At 39.1% G+C, this 26,949-nt stretch overlaps 1 protein-coding gene across 1 annotated transcript in view; it reads left to right on the top strand.

The window, feature by feature from the left end:
• CRB1 (crumbs cell polarity complex component 1) overlaps positions 1-20,645 on the top strand; it is a 100,195-nt gene extending 79,550 nt beyond the window's left edge. The window contains exons 12-13 of the mRNA XM_051625150.1: positions 180-306; positions 19,894-20,645. Of these exons, the coding sequence (XP_051481110.1) occupies positions 180-306; positions 19,894-20,109 (343 nt within the window). The 3' untranslated portion in view covers positions 20,110-20,645. The remainder of the gene's footprint in view (positions 1-179; positions 307-19,893) is intronic.
• Positions 20,646-26,949: the final 6,304 nt, after the last annotated feature.

Here is a 26,949-nt window from a genome sequence, read left to right on the forward strand (position 1 = left end):
ATTTGAGTGTGGCTAGTCAAGTAGTTAATAAAATCATAAACACATGTGGAGATACACCACAGCTCTGAAACACAGCATCCTCCTCTCCCTTCCCCAAAAACTTCTGAGTTAAAAATGCACCTATTTGGTGCCTTTGAGATGTGATTTCAGATGCTCACTATTTGCAGTCTTTCCTCTAGGTGTGAAAAGGACATTGATGAGTGCAGCTCCGACCCATGTCTGAATGGGGGCCTCTGCCAGAACCTACTCAACAAGTTCCACTGCCTCTGCGACATGAACTATGCTGGAGACCGCTGTGAGATAGATGTAAGCGACCTCTCCTTTTTTGTCTCTTTACTGTTGTGGCAGAACCTCTTTCAGCTTCTCTCTTATCTTATTCTACGAATGGATGATGAACCAGCAGTCGAGTGGGGTGAACAGGAAGACTATTGAGCAGTCTTTAAACTTTTGTATTCTCACACAGCAGAAGATGCCTTGACCAAACAGCTTAGCAAAGCAATACAAATATCAGAGTTTAAAAACTTATTTTATATTTCTTTGAATAATTTTTTTTATGAATCACTTTGGATCTGGTTTAGTTCTCTAACTTAATTTTAGAACAAATGCCAGCAGATCTTAAAAAGTGTTTCATCCCACTTCCACCTGAGCGTTTCATCACAGACAAACTACCAGTGGGCAACAGTGGGATATTCCAGCAGGCAATACATAATCATGAGAACTGTAAGACTACTGATGGTGGCATTCAAACCCTCCTGCAATGAGTGGCAAAGACCCACTGCCTTCAATAAGGCTAATTTGACCATTACATCTTACAGACAGTCACTATCTTTGCATCACACGCCATGTTCATTGCTGTTTCTTTGGCAGTTTCACATCTGTGAAATAATTTAGGATTTTTTTTTATAATTAGATAATGGTTTGGATTAGCAATTGGCAACATGCTGAGGACACTCTCAATATCCATTTGAATTAGTGGCAATCCCACACTGGTATCACTAATCCTGAACCTCTGCTCCAGTAGCCTGCACACCTCCAGTATATTATACTGAGATAAAATACAGCTGTCTTAATCTTCATCATGAGCCCTCTTTTAAGAAAGGCCCAGTAAGTACTTCAGACTTTGAAAACATATATTTGTTGTTTATTCAAAGATTTCTACAACTTTAAGTAAGTCTGTTATCCATCAATAGATATGAGTGTCATCAGACAAAACTATGTGATTATTCCTCCTTAGGAAGCAATCAAGGTAATTTGGTTGTCCATGGATTCTTGAAAGAGTGAAAATAAGGGAACTGAAAATTATGAATACCAGGAGGTTTAGCAAAAAACATTATAGCAAAATATCTGTGTAGTTGCCTTTGAGAGTGTAGACACAAATGAAGTACAGTGTTAAATACCAAACAGTATTGAAAAGTGAGAGGTGTTTTCCCCCAAACAATTCTTTAAGGCAAAAACCTCTTATGAATTGTGCAACTATTTCTTTGGGCATTCATGATCACACCTGTATGGATTCTGTACTCCTCTTAGTCATTTAAATTGTGTCCTTGAGTGCTGATTCAAAAGAATACGTACGTGTAAGGTGGTTTTTATTATTAGATGATATGGCATGTAGCAGAGTTATAGGAAAGACTAACACTATACCATGAGGTTTTATGACTCCAGAGAGAACAGCTGATTGCTTGCAGAAGTCTTTGAGCCCACTGATAGTATTTTTCCCCCACTTCAAACCTGACCCTGTTTCTTCTGTCTGACCCAACTTGCTGTGGATTGGACTAGGAGTGTTTATGAAGAGCAAATCCCACCTTTAATTCTACAGTTGCATTAAGACACCTTAAAATGTACATAAGGGAGATGTTAAGGTTCCTGTTTTGCCATGGCAGGATCTAACAGAAGTCAATGCCTGAGGATCAACCTCTATTTTTTATTTCTCACCTTTCATAAATGTTCCAAAGTCTGCTGTTTTTCTGAGTACTATTTAGCAAATAATTGCAGCATCCCTCATATTATTAAAAAGTCTACTCCTGTTTTCAGGGAGGAGGGGAAACCCCAAACACATTTTTTTAAAAATTTGTGAAAAAATTCATTATTCATCCCTGTGATGTGTCACAGATTCCTGTCCCAAGCACTTGCGTTAGTATGAAAAGATAAGCCCAGTATTTACTTGTAAAAATCAGAGTACACCAAGGATTATTTCTTTGCTGTCTTTTGCCAGAAAAGTGATTTGGGTAATTTTCTTGTTAATCTCTTATAAAAAAAAATTTATATATATATATATATATATATATAAAAAAAATTAGCTAAAAGATCCTTTCCTCTTCGTAAGCAATCAATAAGCACAAGATGGGAATGCATGTTCCAGCACTGGGGATGAAATTAATGTGGTAGTGCTAGAAACAAACCTATATATTCTATCAGAGGTCAGGCTTTGTTATCTTACTGGGAATCACATGTAATATTGTAAATTATAAAACAGAGGCAAAGACAACAAGCCAAAACCAAATTGCATTTTGGATTATTTTTTTCAATGAAAATACAGTTTTGGAAAATTGCTTTTTACTCCAGATAAAGTAGTGTAATCAAATCTAGAATGTCAGAGGAAATTTTGTATTATGTTTTGTTTAGAGCATCAAAGAAAGAAAAACCAAAATAGAATACCCACCTTGGTTTGAATTAAAATGTCAATTTTCTTTCCTATAGATAAATTAAAAATAATAAAAAGCATATTATGTAGGAAAGTTCTATTCCAAACTCTAGCTTTCATGTAGCTTAAGATGTTACTCCTTTCAGTATTATTGAAATGAAAAATGAACATTTTTAACACAACTATCATATAATTTCAGAATTCTACCTAAAAGCAAAGAAATAAGACATTTTGAAAATTCAGATGAAACAACCTGCTGCTACTAAGCAAGGCTCTTAAAACAATTTAAAAAAAAAAAACAATTAAAATAAAATTAAAAAAAACCACAACAAAGTTTGGGGGTTGGGGTTCTTTTCCTCACTGGAAAACTCCCAGTAAATTGAACTGTTATGTATTTTATAGAACATACACACCAGGATACCCTACAATAAGCTAAAATTTCATCCTGGTTGAATGTTGAAGAAAGCTAGAAAGCAATACACTGTTATACCAGTATGTCTAACATACCACAGCTATATGCAGAATATGAAAAACAAAGAAGAAATCTGTATAGAGATTCCAAAACTCTTTCTCTTCAATACTAGAAACTTGATATGAGTGTACAGAAATTATTAAATACACGTTTTATATGGATATACAGCAATATGCAAGTTATTCATCTAGAATATATCGCAAAGCATTACTTCACTCTTTCTTTTACTGAATAAATACCTGGATTTGGATTCTTTCCTCCCTCTAATGCCTTCTCATCATGAAACATACCCTGACTTTAGAAAAGCTGCTCCTTTCCTCTGTATTTCTGTATTCCCAACTGCATTGTGCACGTGTACATGACTTTCCTACCTTTATACACAAAATAAACCTTCTGCCTTCGTCTCTTTATGTCTGCTCCTCATTTTCTGCTAATGACTCTCTTCATTTGCTTTAAGTGTGCCATGTTTTCTCTGCACATCAGCACTTTACAGGGACACCAGACAACCAGCAAGGCTGTGCCTCCACTGCATGCTCCCTGGCAGCTGCTGCCCAGCCCAGGGGGGTGACTGCTCCCCTGGGCACCTCTGAGTACCTTACAGAGCACAACCACATAAACGAGCCCTCAGACCAACAACTCAGAGAGCAAGGGGTCTTATCCACATGGCTTCAAATGACTCTTATTACTTAGTTCTCTTATTACATACTATCAATACTTACAAAACTGTTGAGCATCACGAGGCCTCTGTTGGCCTTTTGATGGCTCATCCTTTTCCTTTGACCTATCACAGCCCATAGGCTGGACCTGTCCCACACACAGGTCTTTCAGAACAACCAGTGGAGAATAATATATATATTTAAATATTTAAAATTCTATTTCCTTGAATATATATATATTTTAAAGGAAATGCAGCTGTTGGACATTTAGAGGGAAACAGCTATAGAAGCAAACATGAAAAAACAGCTGGATGAACAATGACACTAAGCACTATATATTTTTTTAATTCAATTGCTAAAATTTTTTAGAGTTTGAGGGGTTGAAAAGGCCATTATTAATGTTTAAGTTTAAGGTATCTTCACACATCTTCAGTGTTGCAATTTTATTGATTTTTTTATTGATCTGATGTTTGATTTTTTTATTTATAACACAAACTCTCAGGCAAGTTCCTATTTTTGTGAAAATGCCAGTATTCATTAAAAAGAATTCATGTCCTGGAATTACAATTCTGCTTAAGGTAGCCACAGCTCTCTGCTCTGATGTGCACCACTGTTGCTTTCATATCCTCTTCCAGCTGGTACCATTCCACCCTCCTGGGTGCAAGGACAAGCATCATGCACCGGAGGTTACGATTCACATTCAGTGTCATTAAAAATACACTGATAAGCATGTAAGTTATGTTCAATATTGAGTCTAAATTCAATAAAACTCTCTCAGGCTTCCATAGCACGGACACACAGAATTTTGATTGAATCTGCTCTACAGCAATTAGCTAATGTATTCATTAACTGCAAGGCTTAGTAATATGAATGTGGCAAATGATACTTAATTACAATAATTAATGCCTGGTGATTCATGAATAATGCATTCAATAGCTATTTACATATTCATACTTATGAGGCTATTACTGGATAATTATCATTTGCATAAAAGATGTGGACATCAGCAATGTAACCACCACAGCATTTTCCGCCAGTCTCACTGGCTTTACCTGTTTATCTTGCTCTTGTGTACCTCTATCTTGCCATTCTACACAGAAATATAAACAATATTTCCTTTTTAAGACCTACAGAGAAATACAAAAGCAGTTACAGCCATGCAATTAGTTTATGCATTGCACCAGTTCTGAGCCAGTACTCTCATCAGTTTATGTCTTGAGGTTATAAAACAATTTAGAAGAGTTTTCGGATATTATTTGAAAAGAAAAAAACCCCACAATTCTCCACCTCCTCTTTCCAGCAGAAAACTTCTCAGATATTAGGAGGCAGGAGGCAAGACCAGCACAAGCATTCTGCTGCTTCCAATGCAAAAATAAATAAATAAATAAAGAAAGAAAGAAAGAAAAGAAAAGAAAAGAAACACAAAATCCCAAATAGGAACTTTACACACTTGTAAGAGAAAGTATTTGGTCAAAGAACTTTGTTCTCAACGACATCAATATGGATCTGTTTGTGTCCTGGATTTACACTCTTCCCTATTGCAGATGGTTAGGATGCTTCCACGTTTCAGAGTTTGTTCATTTGTGAAAGCAGGGCAGCAATATTGTCAACACCTTCAATCTGAACAAATTATTCTGCACCCAAGATGGGTGGTATTTATGCTCCAACACACAGATTTCAGCCTCCATGAAAGCAGATAAGTTGCTAGCTCTCCCAAGTCTGGAGAAGATTTCAAGAGCCACAGAAGGGCAAAAATACAACACAGAATTTTTAAAGAGTATTTTTCATATTCAAATGTAATTATTTTAAGGCAGCATAATAAGTTTTATTCTTATTTTAAGTTTGAATGCTCAGTGTTGATGACACTAAGATAATAATATTCAGCTGCCAGCCTCAGGAATGTGGTAAAAAAAATAATTAAAGCTGGGTAAGTCAACTGAAACTGAGAAGTGCTACCACCCTGATTTTCAGACAAACCACTCACCTGCTGCTCCTCCACAGCATCAGCTGAGGAGCTGTGGGTGCCCCATGTCATTGAAAAGCTTATCTCAGCTGTCATAACCTGCAGAGACTGAACAGAGGGTGTCACCATAAGTGGAGAACAGATCCAGGTTCCCCTCATAAATTTTGGTCAGCTACCCATAACTCCAGGCAGCAAGATCAGGTGAAGCCTTTGGGAAGCATCAGACTGATGTCTTCGTAAGTGAGCACACTTGTATCTACTGCAACTTTTGTCTTCTCCAGTGCTCTTGCAGCCTGTTGAGAGAGAATAATATGTACAGTAAAATAATTTTAAAATTCAACCATTCTTCTGAAATTCCCTGTCCTGCATAGCTAACTCCACTGCATTTGATGTCCTTGTCTCACAATAAATTAACTACAAGAAAACAGATAGATTTAAACCCAATCATTTACATGCTCATACTGAATCCTGCAGTACTTGAGGACCAAAGGAGCTATGACTGCACACTAGTTCAAAACTGATGACCTCAGCCTCCAGCTGCCATGGTCAGGGTAGCCAGCCCATGACACATTCCTGCTGGCTTTCTCTCCCAAGCAAGGAGCAAGCTGTGGGTTAGGAGAACCATCAATGAGCAGAAGCAGACTCTCACCTATCAGCTTTCCTGATGCTCCTAAGATCTAGACAGGGAGCAGAATGTGGGAAGGAATTAAGCAGTCTGGTCTATATAACCTTCATCCTGTAAGGTTGCTGAGGGAACCTCAGTGGACACAAAGGGTGTTCCCTGGTACTTCAGATTTATTCTCTGCAGTACCTTACCTTGAGAAAATGTCAACTATTTTGAGGAAAAGACTGTACAGCACAGATAAAATTATTCCAGTCTGATCATAGGTTATTGAAATAATACTATTTCACTGACTGAAGTAAGTTTTTACAACTTTTATTAGTCTAGCAGAGTCAGCATAACTGAGTGGGGGAAAAAGCTGGAATGTATTTGTTTTCATGTTACTTGCATATTTGTAGATCACCCCTCATGGCAAAATCATTCCCATTGATGGTAGGAGCCAGGGAGAGCCTAGATTTATTCCTGTGCCAGATCAAATGTGGGGTAAGAAGAAACATCTTTAGATTTGTAAAATAAGCAGCTCTGCTCTGTAAGACATTGGAAATGTCACAATGCCATTTTTATAGTTGTTTTTCAGAGCAGAACAGCCCCTTAATTCCTTTGCTATTTTCTATTAGGCTATATTCAAAACTTAGGATTTTAGTAAAACTTCTAAAATTATATTGCAAGAAACACATTTCATATGTGTCATAAGGTACAAAAACATTAGGACACAAAGACTATAAGGTTATCTGATGTGTCTTCGCTGGGAAAGACAGGACAGCTCCTCACAAGGCCAGCATTACTGCATGCATCAGTGAAAAGCAGTTGAATACTTAATGTGCATGGTAAATATAAGCAGAAAAGGGAGCCCAGATCACATATGACAGCCTAACACTCTGCAGTATAGGAATCAGCTCAAGTACAGTATTCACATAACACATTTAGTATTCAGACTAACACATTTTGTCTGTACACCATCCTTTATGTTGGCAATGGCATTGTTTTCCTTTTTCTCACCTTCTGATGTTTTCCCTGTAGACTCACATTCATATCACATGGACATTTACTTCAGTCATTGCTCACTTTATAACTCGTCCATGCACTCCATGCCTCTGCTGTTCAGATATTAAATTTTACATCTTTTTTCTCATATGGTTCATAAGACTTCATGTTCTTTCCTCTTTTATTCATTTTTTCTATCTTCAGGCAGCAGACTAAGCTCTGAAAGAAGGTATTCTGAAAGTTGCTTTAGAACAATTGACTCATAAATAGAAAAATACTACTCTTCTTATTTGTGGTATGAAAAGTAAAGACAGTGAACAGCAAAGCATCAGGTCTGTGGGACTCAAGAATGGAATTTTGGCAGAGGATGAACTATCACCAAACCAGGTGCTTTAACAAAACACGTCATTGTTGGCTTGAGGCAGTTACAGGTAATGAGAGTCATGGAGCCAAATCCAAAACTGAGACTATTTAAACTCACAGCAAGACCCTTCAGCATTCTTTCATCTGTAATAGCACCTCAGGGCATGGAGCTGAGTCCTCAGGCACTGGCACAGTGGAGCGAGGGCAGAACTCAAGGATACTTTGCCTGAGAGGAGTGACTGACCAGCCAGCCTGATAAAGAGCACCTGCCCGGGTGCTCAGACAGTAAGTAGCCGGTCACTAGACATGGAAATGGGAGTTTAGACAAAGTTCAGGTTATAAACCCATAATAGGTACATATGAATAATTTATTACCAGTGTAAATAGAATGTTCTTGCAGTTTAAACAACAGAGAATGCCATACTTCACTCCAAAAAAGAAATCTCTCACAGTAAAAATGCCTGATTGTAACAGCTCCATAAAAGACCATCGTTGGCTTCAAGTTTTCTTGCTGAGGGATTAAAGCCTCAGTGTAGTAGCAACTGTTCAACTGACAGACTGCCAAAGTTGGAGAGTGGGGGGTAAATCCTAAAACAAACCTTGCTAATGCTCATTTTAACAGGAGGGTTAGAGCCTGGGCAGGGCTGCACTGTCCTGACATGGCTCCTACGGACTGAGGCAGGTGTTTGTGCAGGCAGTGCTTAGGCAGTATGAAGGGTTAAATTCAGCTACCATTTCCACCATGGGTTGCCTAACTGATGATAAACTAATCATGTCTCACTTCATGCTTCAGTTTCCCTCTCTGACCAAAGGACACTGGCATACCTTAGAGGGCATCTCCAAATCAAAAGCCACCATTTAAGAAATAAGGCATCAAAGACGGAGCTGAGGAGAAAGAATGGCTTAGGCTGCCTGTTCAACAGAGAACAGCTCTGGTATCTACGTAAGGCAGAAGCAAAAGGGAGGTTGTATCAGAAACAGCTTACACCTGCAGATAAAGGTGGATTTTGGCCTGACTACACTCACTGTAAAAAATGTTACTTTCAGCCTGTGATGAGGAGCCCAGATCTAAATTAATAATCTGGCAAGAAACAGGGTTGAGTTGTACTCATAGTCAATACTTCTTGCCTTGGAGGACCAGAGATAAATTCAGTGAGTGGAGCCAGCCGATTTTTTCCTATCTCTAAGTAATACATGATCTTCAAAAAAGTCTGAAATCTTCTTAAAAGAAAGACATTGCCAAGGCTGCCATTACTTCCTAGCATGTTAAGAGTACATCTCTTTAATCTGAAGTACAATGTATTTTCTGTTAGCAATCTTTAGGTGGCAGTAAGGTAAAAGCATGGAGCAGAAAGTTAAGAGAATTCTCTAGTGCATTTTTAGAGACCATTTTCTCATGCACTGTGCTGTCTATAACAGAGACTTCATAAACCACCTGCATCTGCAGCAGATACCCAAAAAAGTAATTATTAGAGTTGGCTTCAGCCAGATCCCATTCAGACACAAACCTGTGGAATGCCAGCAATATTAATACAACTGGATTCTATATTAGGTATGCAGTACTTGATCCTCCAAGAATCCGTGAGGACAGAGGTAAGGTTCACAGGTAAAGACAAGCTCATATGTTCCTATCAACAAGATGGAAGTACACACACAAACAAAACCCAAAAAAACCACAAGAAAAAATAACTCCATCAACAAAAAGGTCTAAATCAAGATTAAAACAGGGTTTCAAGGAGTAATTATAGACATAGAGATTTATAGTTTTTTTCCATTTACACTTTTCATGTATAAAACTCTTCCTAAGTCTCTCCTGAAGCTAAAACGTAATGATGTTTGTTGTGTCTAATCAACTTCCTACTGGCAAGCCAGTAGGATAAAAACATGCTAAAAATTTTTCTCAAGGAATATAATTAGCTAAGTAACACGACAGTGTCATGTAGCATGGTAAGGAAAGTATTATGTAGCCAGTAAAGATTGGAAGCACGAGATGGCTGCAATCAAAGTGCTGCACCCAACAAAGGCAGTTTGACTTGATACCTTGTTGTCTGACAGTGTGAAACAGCCAAATAGCTACTTCCTTCATCACCACTTGACAGCATAATATTAATGCTAGGTAGCAGCACATGGCTGTTTTGCAGGAGCTTAGCACCAAGCAAGGAGAAAAATTTCCTGGAACAGTTTTGAAAACGTAGGCTTAGCTTATTAACAGAGAAGGAGGGATGGAAAGCATCTGACAATTAGGAAATAAAACAGGAATCATAACTTTGTCTCTGCTATACCATACACTGCTGACCCACCTATTACCACTGGACAGAGCAGCTCTTATTCCCACAGAAAGTGGGAAGAGGCAAGACTGACAGTTTCAGCACAGGTTGCACCAATTCTTGCAGGGATCCAGGACCTGGGGGAGACAGATGACTCTCCTTCCCATCATCACAGGGGACCACAGCCCACAGAATGTGGCTGTATCTGCAGGGGATGCTAGTATTTGCCAGGTACTCGGTGCTGTTCTGAAAGATCTGATTATAGAAATAAAAGAACATCTATCATTAGCATTGCTAATTAAGGAGGAGATCTTTAACATCAATTGCTGTGTACTGGAAAGTGGAGTTTTGAGCAACCAGCTCTGTGCCCAAAATTCAGATAGTGCAACTCCATTAAAGTTAATAGAAACCAATAACGCAGAAGACAGGTGAATCATGCCTGGTGAAAACTATGTGCATGGAAACTTACTAGTGAGAAGAAATAATGTGCAGGTATTAGTTTCACAATTGACATAGCTGGTTTTTTTGGGTTTTTTAAATATCATGGTTGGAAAGGACCTCTGAGATCACTGACTTCAACCATCAACAACAAACAAACAAAAACCAAAACCAAAACACACCCACAACCTCCGCTACTAAAGCACACCCTGAAGTGCCACATCTACACATAAATCTACACATCTACACATTGAATACCTCCAAGGATGGTGACACAACCACCTCCCTGGGCAGGCTGCTCCTGTGCCTGGCCAGTCTTTCACTACAGAAATTCTTCCTAACATCCAGTCTAAACTTCCCCTGCTGCAACTTCAGGCCATTTCCTCTGGTACTCTCATTATACACTTGGGAGAAGAGGCCAACACGCACCTCACCACACCCTCCTTTCAGGTAGTTGTAGAGGGCAATGAGGTCTACCCTCAGCCTCCTCTTCTCCAAATTAAATACCCCAGTTTCCTCAGCTGCTCCTGTGACTTGCTCTCCAGACCCTGATGCAGGCTTTCCTGTTGATGGCCTAAGCTGTAATTTCCTGCCCTGTACTCTTACCCAAATGCTGTCATTCCCTTCAGCCCTATCTTGAATGTTCTGACATCATCCTTCACATGCTAGTCTGCTCAATACAAATGCAATCAATGAAAAAAGAAGTTTTGAAATTCATTCTTCTTTCTCATAATTTTGTCTATTCCACTCTGTCTACTGAATCTCTCTTCACCTATTTCCATGGGAACTGTCATGCCCTCACTGTCAGTGCTATAGCATCTTTTCCTATTCACCTGCTATTGGGTTTAACCTACTCATTCCCTCCCACCCACTTCACTCTCCCATGACAACAGGAGCAGACTTCCTCAAAAGGCCACTACTGTGTGTTCTGCAAAATCCCTCTTCAGGAGTCTCCTCTACTATGGCAGCTACAGGGATGCAATAATCTCAACCCAGCTATATGCAGGGCAATGACAGAAAGTTACTGTTTTCAGCAGTAGTCCTTTGATTTTAAATATCATCCATTCCTTCCTGCGAGATGCTTGCCTAATAAAGCTTTTATCCACCACCAAGACTTACTCATATAGAACCTGCTGTCTCAAAGCTGTAACACAGTCATCCCCTATGGAGAAACACCACCTGACACACCACGTTGTTACCCATGTACAAAAATAATGCAGGCTAATACCACAAAGCATTTCCCAAAGTGGAAAGGGATGTTACACCCCAGAGACTGACACCTTTACTAAATCATTTGCCTAGTCTGCGATGTAGCAGCTATGGGACAAACTCCCCCTCAGCATGGTTTGCCTGGATTTGCACCAGCTATAGAATTTCCTTCTTATCCTTTCAGATTGCAGCAGATGGTGAAGTTCCTACACCAGAGGCTGTCGACAGAATTTTAAAAGGCATCTCAGAACAACACATTGAAGCTGCACATTTAATCTGTGTGGCACCACCAATATAATCTTAAAAAGAGCTGGAGCACACTTACAAAATTAGCACTGTCTGTTGCTGCAGAAACACTATCAAGGAGTGTGCTCAGAGCCCACAGCTTAATGAGAGCTTACCTCTCAAACTGCCAGACACGTCTCTGTGTATAAAAAACACTCTGCTAAGAGAAAAAGCTTTTAATACTCTGTCCTGTAAGATACCAGCCCAGCAAAATATCTGATGGATATTTTAAGGGGCTACTTATGTATCTGTGTCTTTTTTGGGTCCATGGCTGAGCTAACGTAAAGTAAGGTGGCCAAAACCAGAAATATTACTCCTATTTAAGACAGACCACACCAGACCTGCTAAATGCCACTGATTTCATGGCTGTATCACTTTCATTAAACAGTTAATGTAATTCAGACAGCAATACTACAAGTAGTTTTTAAAAAAAAAAAACAACCCAAAAAAAAAATTAGTTACTGTATCGATCCTGTTCTTTAAAGATTAATTCCCAAAACTGAGCTTCCAAGTTTGAAAAGCTACTCAGCCAAAAGGCTAATGTTGTAAATAAAAGGCCACCTGAGCCAAACATTACTGCCAGTACTAGCACTGAGGAGGGGGAAAATTGTTTTTATTTAAACACAGCATTCTTTCCAAGTGATCCAGGAATGGTCCTACAGCTTGAAGAGGGGGGGAGGGGGACTGTGTATGCCGATCTGCCTGGGAGATTGAGACTAATGTGAATAACACCTTTGTTTAACCAAAGTCTGCTTTACAATTTAGTTGCAACACTTCAGAGAGCTCTATCTCCAATCTCCAATTTCTTGTTCCACTATAATTAGAGCAAACTTTCTTGTTAACTTCTGTAGTGTCACAACAGTGTGATTTCATGTGTCAGGAGGGAGGCTGTCAGAATTTTTTAATGAGGCACTTTCCTTGCATGTCCAGCTAAAACCTAGACTTCAATCATCTCAGTGTTCTTCATTTCATCACAGCACACCAGAGATGTAATTCTTCCTTGATAGTAAAAACTGCATTTTTCTGATCTATAACTGGTCAAGCCAGATGATCAATTTATCATTCATTATAGCTGCTAACACTGATTCTCTCTGTATTTGTGCTTTGATTTCAAGAAGTACTGTCAAACAACTAAAAGTTGAACTTTTCCAGAAAGGAATTCATTCAAACCATCACATTCAACTAAGACAAATTATTCAAACTACATTTTATAAAAAACTGTATGCTAGACAGAGATGGTAGTGAGTGTAATTTCTTCAGAGACATTTAAAGAAAATGTTCAGATTATAATATCCACCAGAAAACAGAGAAATAAAAAACACATTACTTACAAGCATTCTTCTTCAGGGTGAGGTGCCTATATATGTGTGTTGGGGGGGTATTATACTGTGGATCTTCTGCACACATCAGAATAGTCACATAAATTTGTCTTCAGTGATGTCCACAGAGGTACACACAGGGCTGGGGTCTCATTCAGACCCATGAACAATGGGATCATCTTCTCCTGCAGATATCCAGAAGCAACTCAAGAGGCTGATGGCAGAAACATCAATGGCAATGATTCAAATTCAAGATAATCTACAACTATATATGTATAGATAGATAGTTCAGAGGTGATAGGTGAGGGATGACAGGATAGCCTCCTTCCAGAGGACAATGGTGTCAGACTGAGAAGTTCCCAATATGTGGAGAAAAAAGCAGTCATACTTGCCTTGGGTTGTCACCTCACATACGGAAGACAAAACTACCTGTGACCAGCACCAGTGCTGGTATGTGGCAACTACAGGCCAGCCTGAACTGGAGCTATGGGCTGGCAGACTGATGGGGAAGCAGCCACAGCTTTAGGCCATGGAGATCTTAATCCGGTAGTCAAGACTCCAAGTCTGAATCCCTCATTAAGGAAGCAAAATCAGAGAGAAACCCTGCAGCAGTCTTTCTAGGACCTTTTTTTTTTTTTTTTTTTTTTTTTTTCCCAACTCCTCTTTCTGCTTTTTGATTTCAGAGAATTCAAACACTTTTCTTACCAGATAATCCTGAAGCTTGTTAGGCACCAGGTTTAAAGTACAGCAAATATTATGCCTTTCAGGCATGACTTCCTTCACACACAGAGACATGAAGAATGGCTATGCAATGTGACTGCCAGAGAAAATGCACTTTTGAGGCCCATAAGATAAACTGAAGATTTGTAAGGGGTGCTGAAGGAAAAGAAATTGGAGGCCTCACTGGTGATAAACAGTGGAAAAATCAGCCGAGGTGCACTGCAGACACTAAGTGCTGCCTGCTTTGGTGCCACAGGTACCAAAGTAGAAAGGAATAAATTATTTGAGTAGCTGAAGGATAACTGTGTATAGGCACATTCAATAAAGATGCATGCCCACATAGACATCAGCATGAAGTAGGAAACCAGGATAAAGTATAAAGAGAATAAAGCAGCTAAAGGAAACAGGTGATGCCTACAGAATCTTAAAAATAGTTTGCCATTTCCAATGGCCTGTGCAGTGTCTAACTCAGCTGGACATGAATCTGCACCCTTTAAATTAATTAAAAATGGATTATTGGTTCAACTCAGCAGCCCAACATCTGGGTCAACAAAGCTCTTGGCACCTGGTGACTGGTACTGAGCACAAGCACAGCAGCTACTGTTTTCAGATGATGCAAGGGACAGCAATAGGTGCTTGCTTGTGAAGCTGAAAAAAAAATCATGGGGACTTCATGTGTCACTCATTTAAGGTATTTTCATTGGAACAAAGTCAATCTATAGATTTATGGCCACTTAACTGCTGTTGAAAATAAACTGTAGTCCCACAAGTCAATGCATCTTATTATAAGATCTGTGTATGATTGAGTAGTTTTCTTCTTGAACTGCTGGGATTCTTATTTGAATTCAGCCTTTTACAGAAAAAAATTCTGATAAGATGGTTGCAAATCCTCAATTAAGTAAACTCAGCATATCCATGGGCTTTTTAATCAAGTTTAAGGTTTTCCTTCAGCTGCTCAGTATTATCCCTCTGTGCCCCCAAACCTTTCAAACTAATTCTGACATGGATTAAGACCAATCAAGCCAATCGTCCCTCATTACTATAGCAAATGGTTTTGATTTTGGGGCAGTAAATCTGGATGGCATGGATCAGATGTTCTTACCGGGAATGAAGTGATAACCTTGTGAGTGGTGTCAGGACTCGGGACCCGGAGACTTTGCTGGCGAAAGCTCCACTGCACACAAGCAGCTGCACAATTCCCAGAAAGCCACACACATGGCAGAGAAGGGAAGTCTCTGCGGTTTGGCAATGCCTGTGTTATAAATCTTGTGTTGATGTCTCTGTCTCATGAAGCATCCAGAAGCAGGCACATTTCTATGCAAGTGCTGAAATGAAGGTTGATTAACTGTTAATGCCCAGCACCAGAGGCATGCTTCTGCTTTCAGAGCGTGTTACACCTTTCACAGACACACATCCAAACTCCAAGCCACCCTTCCCTACACAAAGATCATGCCCAGGCAGAAGTGTTCTGAGGAAACTCATGCTGCTTCTCTCACACCTACAGTGATTTCCCCACTGGCACTGCAGCTCTTCCCTCTGCCTGCTCTGGCTCAGCCCTTGGTGTCTGTGACCTTAATTCTCATCCCTCGCATCGACATAAAGCAGGATTAGATCAGCTAAGTCACGCTGATGTAAAACACACAAGAGGAAGAGGCCCTGTGCATTTTGCTGGCTCCCTTGTGCTGTTCCACTTGCTTTTGACATTTGGCACACATGGAAATGCTCATACACAGCAAATCCCTAATGTTTCCCTCTTATAAAATAACCATTCAGAACACAGCTTGTTCAAAGATAAGGAAAAGTGATAAATACTACGGAGCTTTGACTTGTGAACTGTGCCCTCCTTATCCAAAATGTTGATCTACTAAAAAAAATCAAGGTGGAACAATCCACCTATTTCAATAAACAAATAAAAACCAAAACCCAGCCCTACAATGAAGTTTTACTCTATCCAATGATTTATCTTACCTAATATAAACATTTTAAACAATTTTTATTTAATAATTTAAAAAACCTAAAAATTTAATCAGCTTTGAAATGAAACCACCAGTGAAAAGCCAAAAGACTGTTTTTAAAAAAGACAAATTATTTTCTCCTGCATTTCCTCCTGTGCTTGCAGATGACATGATTCATTACATTTAAATTAAATTCAAGATTTCCTTCCTCTTTTTTTTTTTTTTTAATCTTGCCCACATAAATCTATCTTGCTCCATCTGACGTCCAAAGACATATAAATAGAACCTGCTACATAAAATATCTTAGCAAGAAGCAGGTTGGACTCCTAATGTTAGAAAACTTCATTTTGTTGGTATTACCATAACACATGACATCATCTTACCATCAACATCCACTACCATTAGGGATACAGCTTTTACTGACAGCTACTGTATATTAGGGCCAGGGAAACTCCCACAACTGTTCTGTCACTGACTACCTTTAAACAGGCTTATATGAAAATTCAGGTTGGAAGAGCCCTCAGAAGATGTCCCAGTCCAACCTCCTGCTCAAAGTATAATAGGAATCACTAAGGTATGGCTCAGTCAGTAAATTAACTCTCTTTCAGTTACCCAACATATATTTAGTTATTCATAAGCAGTGCTAGAGTTACATTTAGAAATAGCTGTGATCACCATGTGCTATTTATAAGCAAGAATTACTTCTGAAAGGCTATCACAGTGTATGGGAATCTCGGAAGCTTCCCTGACAACAAAACTCTTCAGCAAAAAAAATCAATAACTTGTTTCTCTTAATAAATTTCCAGTTGTTATGAGGCTTTTATTGCTTGTGCAGAGACAAAATAAAACTTACTTCACTTTGTCCTTTCCAGAGCCTTCCCATTCTGCTTTTGAAACTCTAGGCAACAGAACACCTCTTCTTGTGGGGAACTCTGACACAGCTTTGTGAAATAACACACCAGAAAATTGTATATTCATAGGAAGCAGCTCTCACCCAAGAAGCCAGTTCAATAGTGCAAAGTGCAGGGTCCTGCACCTGGGTCAGAACAACCCCAGGCACAAATACAGGCTGGGGGGCAAATGGCTAGAGAGCAGTCCTAAGGAGAAGTCTTTCTTAAAGCCCAGCACCTACCACTATCTAAAATACACAGCAGGGTCAATAACTCAAAACCTTTTCCCACTGCCTCAGCAGTACCGTGTTTCTAAAAATGCTACTTTCTCTTTTCAGGATCACCAGATACAATTTTTTTCCGTCTGTCATCAGCAAATACTGCAATGAACAGACTGAGATGACGGGGCAGAACTTTTCAGAATTTTTTTTTTCCAGATGAGCCAGTTGATTTTCCAAATTAATTTAGCTATCCAGCCATTAATTATTAAAGAAGCAGTCGATTTTGATGGGACCAGACTGCAGAGCCTTCTGGCAACTCTTGTTATCAGTTCAGCGCTGCTGCCAAAGGGGCTGCCTATGTTGTGAATTTAGGCAGTGATCTGATCCCTGATAATCCAGGGGACAGCACTTAAACAGTAGATTTTGCATAGAATTTACCCAAAAAGGTGACATAAGGGCCATTTATTTTTCATGTTTAGAAATCAGCAGTGACATAAATACAGAAATAAGGTTATCTTATGTATCTGTAAAAAAAACCCAGCTCTCCAGATTTTAATCAGTGAGGTAACTTTTTTTTTTACATACTGACTCAAAAAGAAGAGTTTTGTCCAAAACAGATAAAGGCAATATATGTAATTTCCAGTAGTTTTTCCAAGTTCAAGTCATGGGTTGACCAAAACAAATCCCATTAATAAATAGTTATTAAACAGAAACAAGAATTGGAAAAATACGTGTAGTGAAATGCTGTGGTGTGCCATGGATAAAGTTTCTCTAACAAATAACTACTGCAGAATGAAAAAAGCCCTGTTAAGATGATTTTAACTTGAGAATGAGGTTTAGATATGTGACTGTTTTAACAAGTTACAAGGTTCTTTTTCTCCTCAATTCCTTTGCATGAAATTAATTTGAAGGATATCATAAAAGTAAAATGTCTCCATATAGACATACAACAGGAATGGAAAGATTTTGGACTGGAAAGCAGGAGAGTAAGTTGAGAAATTTCACACACCAGAGACCAGGCAATACCAACCATTTGCCTAAGGTGGGGAATTTGTCTCACAAACATCCTGTTCAGCCCTAGGATCAGACTTAACCTGGACTGTCTCAGTCCTCAGCTTCCCAATGCAAAAAATGAAAGTAAGTCAGCTTCTGAGAATAAAAATTCCATTAAAAATTTGCAGCATCTCTGAGACAAGAGGAACAAGGGTCATATAGTCTAACAAAGTACAGAGAAAAATTAAGATCTCAAGTCTATCTGTAACACCATCTAAAGATTAAATTACCTTCCCAATCCAATCCAATTCACTAGACCAACATGTTTCATGTCACCTTGTTTTAGGGGTGGAGTCACATGGTCTGTCTCCTGCACTAGATTTTTTCTATTGGAAAAAATGTTTTCCAAAACATAGGAACCATACATTTAGCCATCAAGGACAGAGAAAAACATCCTAGCCGGTCATGCATCCCCTAGAGAGAATCCCTGAGCCAAACTTGTTTTTATTATTATAGTAGGACCTTTTACATCAGCATGGAGGTGGAGAGAGAAAAAAATAGAGGAAGGACTGTTTTAACAATTTCCCTCTGGCATTGCTGTTCTTCTGCAAAGCAACATACATCCACAGCTCATCCGTCGCTGAATGCAATATTGTCTCATTCTCAGGACTGTAATTGTACTGCCTTAGAAATGACGACTAAGCAGGTCACTGAAATATCCTGTTCCATATAGCATATGGCTTTGACCTCCTGTTTTCCACTTCTGAATATTTTGGGATTTGAAAGTTCAGCCTCAAGCACACATTCATCTATGGCAGTTCAGCTGTCACTCATAATAAAAATCAAAAGATGACGGATGGCAGAATCTGCCCAGAAGTTCAACTCCTGATAGGGTCATTCTGTCTGTAGTGACCACTTTTCCACACTAACTACATCACTGCATTGGCTTACCTTACTATAAACATTTTTTATACATAAAAGCACATACATAGTGCGTATAAAATGTTAACCCACCAGATACAAAATTTCTCTGGTCCAAATCTTTTCAACTGCCAGATTTGTTTATGTGCTCCGCACCTTCTGACATTAGCACATTTTCCACTTCCACATGAAAACAGAAAAAAAAAATAATCAGAGAATCCTTACGTTCATCCTGCACTACACTGCTTGTGTTTCTGTAGATGAAGCTACAAAGTCTACATGTACAGGAGGAGCTGGATGAGTATTTTAAAACATATTTGCAAAAATGTACTGATTAACTTCTCACTGAATTGATTTCAGTTGCACTCTTGTGCAGCCTCTATACACTTATTTCATGCAAACATGCTGGTAGCAAAGTTTACTGGCAGGAATGCCTGTAGAAATAATACCTTTTACAAAAATATTTACAGTAAGTAAATTTTCTATATATATAAGTACAAATATTCAGATAAACTTTTGACTTGAATACATATCCAGTCAAAATAGCTCACATTTAACTTGCAGTAACAGACTAGCAATAATGTGGTCACAACTAAACTAGGGATAATGAATTGTTATTAAAGCAATTAAACAAATAATGGCTGAATTACTACCAGTCTGCAGACACATTAACTCATGGATTATTTTCAAGCAGAAAGGAAGCTGTCAGATGAAATGTTCATTATGTGAAATTCATCCAGCTCTGCCTTGTACGTTAAATATCCAGCACCTTGTATGTAATTTTATGAAGAATCCAAAGAAGAAAATCTGGAAGGGCTAATGGGCTTCTCTACCAATAAACAGGGCTTCAGTAGTAGCTTATCTATGCAAAGTCCTGCACATAAAGTGGTTTTTGTTTTCCTTCCATGGTAGCTCACATATGTCTCAGTATTCTCTTGACATAAATTATATTGCAATTATTTCAATCCTTCCAGTTGACAACTGACTTGATCTCGAACATACTCACCTCCATTGGCTCAGTAACGCTGGCCTTGTTATTGATCCTCTTCTTGGCAGTTGTGGTTTCAGTCATCACTGCCAATAAACGGGCAACTCAAGGGACCTACAGCCCCAGCCGGCAGGAGAAGGAGGGATCCCGGGTGGAGATGTGGAACATGGTGCAGCCACCGCCCATGGAAAGACTGATTTAGAAGAAAGCACTCCTCCATCCTGGAAGATGTCTGAAAGGGGACAGTGTACATATGTTAGATATATTAATTTTTATTTTGATACCAGGAATATTCACTATAAAGGTTTCCACGACTTTTGGCTTTCAATAATTTCCTTTTAAGATCAGTAACATTGAAATTATCTTAGCATCTAAGTGAAATGATGCCATTTATCATTGTTTTGGACCAACTCGTCCAAGGACAATTTTTATTTGCACTGGAAACTCCAGCCTTGATAATCAGCAACAGGCATTACAGACAGTAATGGCTCCTGGGATACATGCAAGTGCCTGTCTCGGATCCAAAAACAGTAACAGCAGCGCCTTCCTTTGACTCCCTAGCAATCACTGCTGCAGAAGATGATGCAGACAAATCAAACAAGCCTGTAGCCCACTGTAAATCTGTTATCAAAGGGTTTAGTACTAGAGCTGTGTCTCAGCATGTCTACTTTCATCTGTTAATCAGGGATTAAAAGGAAGTTGTGCAAAAACTGTCCAAAATAAATGCTTCAAGTTTAATTGGTTTTCTTTTCTCTGCGTTTCTCATTTTACCTGCCGCCCCTCCACCTTCTACTGAAAAGAATTTCAGTTTCCACAGATTCCTCTGAGTATAAAAGATTGTGTTCTAAAATATCCACTGGACATGATGTGACCTCTTAGGAGACATGGAATTGAAACATGCTAAATAAATTATGTGCATCCACACTGATGCCATTCTCTTATTATAATATTACCTGACAGTCCATTTTAGAAAACTATTGCTTCTTATATTGCAAACACACATTGCCAAAAACATGTTCAAGAACATTTCCAAAGCTCATGGAAAAGACCAGGAAAGAGGCAGAAGTGGCCTACACATAAAGCACTGGCTTGGAAATAATTACAACAGACTTGGTGCTTCTCCTGGAGCCCAGACTTCTCATACCATCATAGGCAAATAAATTTTTATGCCTCAATTTTCCTCTTTTAAAACAGGGGTAAAGCCATTTAACTACCTTGTAAACCTCAGCAGCAAAAGGATTGCAAATGTTTGTTGAAAAAGAAACAAATGCACAAAATGTAATGGAATAACAGGGTAAGTTTGGAATAAATCTTGTCATGAAACAGACACTTGAAAGTCTTCAAGATATTTAACGAAGGTTCTTGTAGTAGGAAAGACTGCCAAAAATACACTCAGCTCAAAAGGGTTTTTGAAATGTAGAGGCAAATTTTAGCAGGAACTCATCCAGTTAATTTTCACATGTCGTCAAGAAACTAAAGCATAAACATTGCTCCCACACAAACTGAACCCACAATAAAGAGGCAACGGAGTGGAAAGTGCATAATGGCATTTCTTTCTTCCCGCGGTTCAGCTTATATGTTCCCACAGTTGTGAAACATCCCAGATAAACGCATCAAACCCCAGATGGTCATTCTAGGAGTTGCATAATAGAGTATGCACACTCAGTATCCAAGAGTTTAACTCATCTTTTTAATTAATGATCAATTCATAATTCATTTTGAATGAACCCTGTAAGGAATTATTTAAGATCAATGTCTCTCACATTTACTTCTGCATTAGATGATTAGCAGTAACTATGATAGTAGGCACATTCTGGAATTTTTTGCAGTCCTTACCAATATCTTTCAAAACAAGGCACCACAGACAATGTGAGTCGATGGTAAGATTCAAGCTTAGTTAAAAGAGCAAAATGTAGTCACAGTGAAAATGCACAACAGATTTTATTCTAGCCCAATTTACACCTTTATTGCTCAAGCTTATTATTTTGAATGCAATCACTGTACAGCTGCAGTCTAAATCCAGAGAGTTCAAATGGCAACTAAGGAAAGAATGGAAAAATAAGTTACAAAAAATATGATGGGAGATAAGAGCAGAGATTCAGGGTGGATCTTTTCAAATAATGGCATTATGTAATTACAGATGTAACAGCTTTTATCTGAAACTGGGTTTAGTTCAACACTTGCCCTATGAGACACTACTAGGGCATAATAAAAATTCCACAAAATTTGTTAAGTGTGATTGCTTCTACAAAGATACATAAATATCAAGGGAAAAAAAAAAAAAGAAGAAAAAAAAAAAGAGGAAATTGTCTCAGACTCAGCAAATGAGAATGCAGAGAACATTGTGTGAGGATGGGAGACCCCAAGTGAACAGGAGTGATTTGTGCAGACTCTTAAACACATTGCTCATTAGCCTCACCCAAAACGGCTGCAAGATACTCAAAGGCAAGGCCACCTCTGCCTAGGACATGGCAAAGTGGTCAATGACACAGGACCTTGTCCAAACAAGAGGGCAGCCATGGGCAAGGGGAGAAGAGCTGTAAGACTGTAGGCTGGGAAGGGCTTGAGTCAGAGAGCTCTGAGAAGCAGGGGGAATCTAGAAGCACAAACTGGGCACAAATAGCAGATGCAGCATTGAACTAGCAAAGTGGATGCAAAGAACCACACACCTGCTTTATGTTCTTGGATTTCTGGTCAATGACCTAAAAGGAGAAACAAAATCGAAAGAGATCTCAGTGAACAGCAGAAATGGAGAAAGAAAACCAGAAATTAAGTCATTGCAGAAATAGCAGTAGAATGGTTATGATAAAGATCTAACTTTGAAGTTCACCCTTTTTTGAGCAAGAGGTTGGACTAGATGACACCAGCAAGTTCCTTCCAGACTACATTAGTATATGATTAAAATAAAAAGGACAAAAGAGAGAAAGCAGCTGAAGAGCGAGGCAGTTTGCATGGAGAACTAGCTTGAACAAAAGCATTATGATTCACAGTGAAAGAGCAAGAATAAGGAAGTGGCTGGAAAGTAATTCTGCTCTTCTTGGTCTTTTGACTTTCTGGATAAAATGTTGGAGACAATAGAGAAACAATCTGTATGGAGGTAATAAATTATTTGAGAAAGTGTTGCCATGCAGAGAATCTACAGGGCTGAGCAAGATTGCCAGGAATGTGTATTGAGGAAGAAAGAGGCAGAGAACATGAAAGCCTGAAGAGTTTTCGTACAGACCAAAGAGAGCTCTGGAGGCACATGTTCCTGAAGTATTAAAAAGACACCCAGAATAGCTCAATGAAGGGAAAAATCTCACACTGAAATATAAGCAACGTTTGAACGAGACAGAATGCAGGGCAAAAGCCTTTAAACTAAGATTAGAATAAATCATGATTGCTGTCAGTCTCAGTGGAGAGGAAACAACAAAAATGAAAATGGTGAAAATTCATGCAAAAGTGAGAAAAGGAAGTGAAAGTGGATGTCATGTGAGAAAGGTAAAGGCAAAAGCTGGATTGCAGCAGGGGTGAGGCTGGGCTTTCATAACAGTGAGACCACAGGAAAGGGAGGGTGATGGTGAATCAAGAAGGAAAATTACCTACCGAAGCAGATCTGTGTCAGATAAATTAGAGGGAGCATGTTTTATTGCAAATAGGGATTAAAATGTGAAATATCCAAAACTCTATTTACAATCTTATAAGAAACAAACAAGGAAAGGCCAAAAGGCACAAATGTCACTTCTAAATACACCTTCTGAAAAGCTGAATTAACAAAGCAACATCCAAAGAAGGCAGCGAGGCAGATGCTGCAGCTGGAAAAGCTCAATGACAGCCTGAAGAAGTCCCAAAGCCATGGCTGCATTAACATGCTATAGTGACCATGAAATGCATGGTTAGGAAGACTGACCCTTCTGGGCCAAGTCTCAACCAAGGAACAACAGTTACAACAAAAGAGAATACATTATAAAGAGTGTCTAATACCATCTTTGCTGAAATTTAAAACACAAATTAAGACTGATACAGGAGATGTCAAGCTATTCGCTGCTTCTCAGCCCAGGGGTATAATAAAATCTGTATAGAAGCACAGACATTCAGGAAGGAGCAATAACATCTAGGAGTTGTGGAGAGCATTTATGCCACTATAAGGAAAAAAAGAGAATCAGGATTGCCTTCTGGTTTCCCAAAAAGCACGGATAACCTGCATCAATGTGGAGGTATCTCCACACAGAGGACTTAAAATATTTCCAAATTACATTTGTTTAATCTATCTCACTATTTAATTCAAAAGCTGAAAGTAAAATAATTTATTTCTGATCACTTGCAACCTAACCAGCACATTACCCACTCTCACCAAATCTCTCTGAAGATATTCAGAAGCAGGGGAAGGATGAAGCAACTTTTGCTCCCCTTTCAAACTCCATTCACTTTTCCTTTGGGAAGAGGTGACAGCCAGCCTGGAAAACAGTGAGGAGTACCTTCAGAGTCCCAGGGATAATTACACTAGGCAGAAAACAAATATTGCAGCTGGAATTTGGCCAGCTCAAAATGTTCATAGTGTATCACTGCATCATGTGCCTTCTCCATCTTAAGTAAAGTTAATTGCTCCTTCTCTGTATGTACACAGAATGTTCATAGCTCAGATGGTGTATCCATATTTCCATTTTGCTGTGTACAGGATCAAAATGACCAATAAATAAGGATTATATCAAGCCACGTGCAACTTGTTGTTTGTTTGGTTTTTTTGCTTTGTTTGTTTGGATTTGCTTTGTTTTGTTGGTTTTAGTTTGTTTTGCTTGATGGGGTTATTTCATCATGCATTTGCAAAGGAAATTATTCCCAGGCCAGAATAATATTTGCAATTTAAAAATTCAAATTTGCCATTTGGAATCAAGTGATCTAGCAACATTTTCCATCCTTGGCAATGAGATGAATGTGCTTTGTGTTATGGTTGGGACTGCCAGCCTCAGCATTGCAATCTGCATTATCCTCTAACTACATTGCTGAGGGATTGTCCTGTGCCCATCAAAGGGACATGTTTTGTGCCAGGTCTCAAGGTGGCAAGAATCAATACAGCTTCACTGGAGCTAATTTATACAAGCTGAGAATCACAGGCTCTGTTTTATAAATTACTGCTGCTTTTCCAGCACTGTGGATGAGTGCAGGCAAAAAAATGGCAGAGCAATAAGAATTTTCTTCACCTAAATCAAAGTCCCATTTACATTCAAGGCTTTCTGTTCACTTCAGAAGTTCCTCTGTTACTTTTCCATAAAGATCAACAGCCTCAGAAACCAAGAGTCTTCTTGTCCCAAAGGCATCAGCTAGCTGAAACTGAAAGGGTCCTGTCAGAGGAGTTCAGCTGCACTCCTGCTTGCAGTTGTGCTGCAAGCTCCCCTCCAGCCTGGCTCATCGTGACTGCAATCCCAGGACTCTCCAGGTAAGACAGATTTAAGATAAACAAAACATAATCCCTTCACTTTAACGTGCCTGCTTTGAGAAATGCCCAACCCAGCCCCAATGGCCATCTTAGCAGCTGATGTCCCAAATAGCACAGAGCATTGAAGAGGCAGCACTCAGAAGAAACTACTAGCAACAGCAAGAAGATGCTTTGAGGCAATGGACACCAGCTCATTCTGCATCACTTTTTCTTCACTTCCCATGCTTGACACAGTCTCTTCTTTCCCAGCTGAGACTGGCCGTTCCCACACTTCTGTCCTCTGACCCTCTTGGAAGGGGCACCTGTGCTCACCCCAGCCCTCTGAAGGACTGTCATGAAGGTAAGGAGGTTGCTATAAATTCCCCTAGCAAGAACAGTTCATTTTGCAGAAACAATACAACTCAGATAGTAGGAGAACATGACCACTTGGGTGAGAAATTATGTTCTCCATGTGTTGGCATGCAACCAACCAAACGCAGGCACCAGCAGTCTGTGCTGCATCTGGCACAGCAGTTTTGCATCCAGTGCAGGGCACTTTGAGCACCTGCCAAATAATCACAGGGTACAATTTGGTGAATCCAAATACAACACATTGAGAAATTACTCTTACCCCCTCCTTTGACAAGTGTGTATCAGCCAGTACTGCCCCATCACATATTCCCTGTCAGGAACTATGTTAAGAGGGCTATGTTAAGCAGTATTAGTTGTTTTTAAATAAACATCCAATTTTTTGTTTCTCAGAAGTTTGACTAAAAGTTTATTTCTTCTGTAAAAGCACAAGTTCAAGTAGGAGACTCCAGTGTATCAAGGGGAATTGTGACGAAGTCCATTTAACTGCTTGAATGAACAGCACCTCTTAAGCCTGAACCTGAGGAACATCTCAAAACCCATGAAAGGCCTGCTTTGCCATTATTTGTGTAACTGGATGCTCTAAGACCTCGCTCTCCCAAGCAATTAACACTGATAATCACTATCTGACCTTGTGGGTTTTAAATAGAAAACATTGCTTTTCTGTGTTCTCTGGAAGATGAACACCACCACCACCACCAAGGATTTGTTTCATGGTACAGCAAGGAAGCTTAAGAATTCTTACTTGTTTCAATTAAATGCAATTATCTTTCCTGTTCAGTACAAATGAGCAAGTTGAAATTTTGATAGTATATGACTTACAGCTGTAATGCCCCAGTCACACTAGTTTTCCAGCCACGAAAGGCCACTGTCAGCAGAGGGCTCTCTGATGGGGAATCCTCTCTTCTGAGGTCTCCAAAACTCACACCTCCTGGCCCTTAAGGATGTAAGAAAGCCTCTGACCCATCCATCTTTCTGCATAACAAGAAGCTAAACCACAATTTACTGTCATTGTCTATGTCTGCAGTCTGGCTAGTAATTATAGTTCAAACATATGCTAATTATTAATAAAGATCATGTAAGTTACAATATTAAATAAAGAACATAGTTTATAACCTTTCATAAATGGCCATAATAAATAAGGTCCCACAGCAGAAAGTTTGTCTCCAGGTAAGAGACAGCTAAGTCTTTCCCAGCCAAAAATTCCTGTACTAAGTTTGATTTAACATAAGCCCCAAATCTCACTGCAGGACAAACCTTACAAGTGTAACGTCACAT

The sequence above is a fragment of the Apus apus genome, chromosome 7 (assembly GCF_020740795.1).
Source record: "Apus apus isolate bApuApu2 chromosome 7, bApuApu2.pri.cur, whole genome shotgun sequence".
NCBI lineage: Eukaryota > Metazoa > Chordata > Aves > Apodiformes > Apodidae > Apus > Apus apus.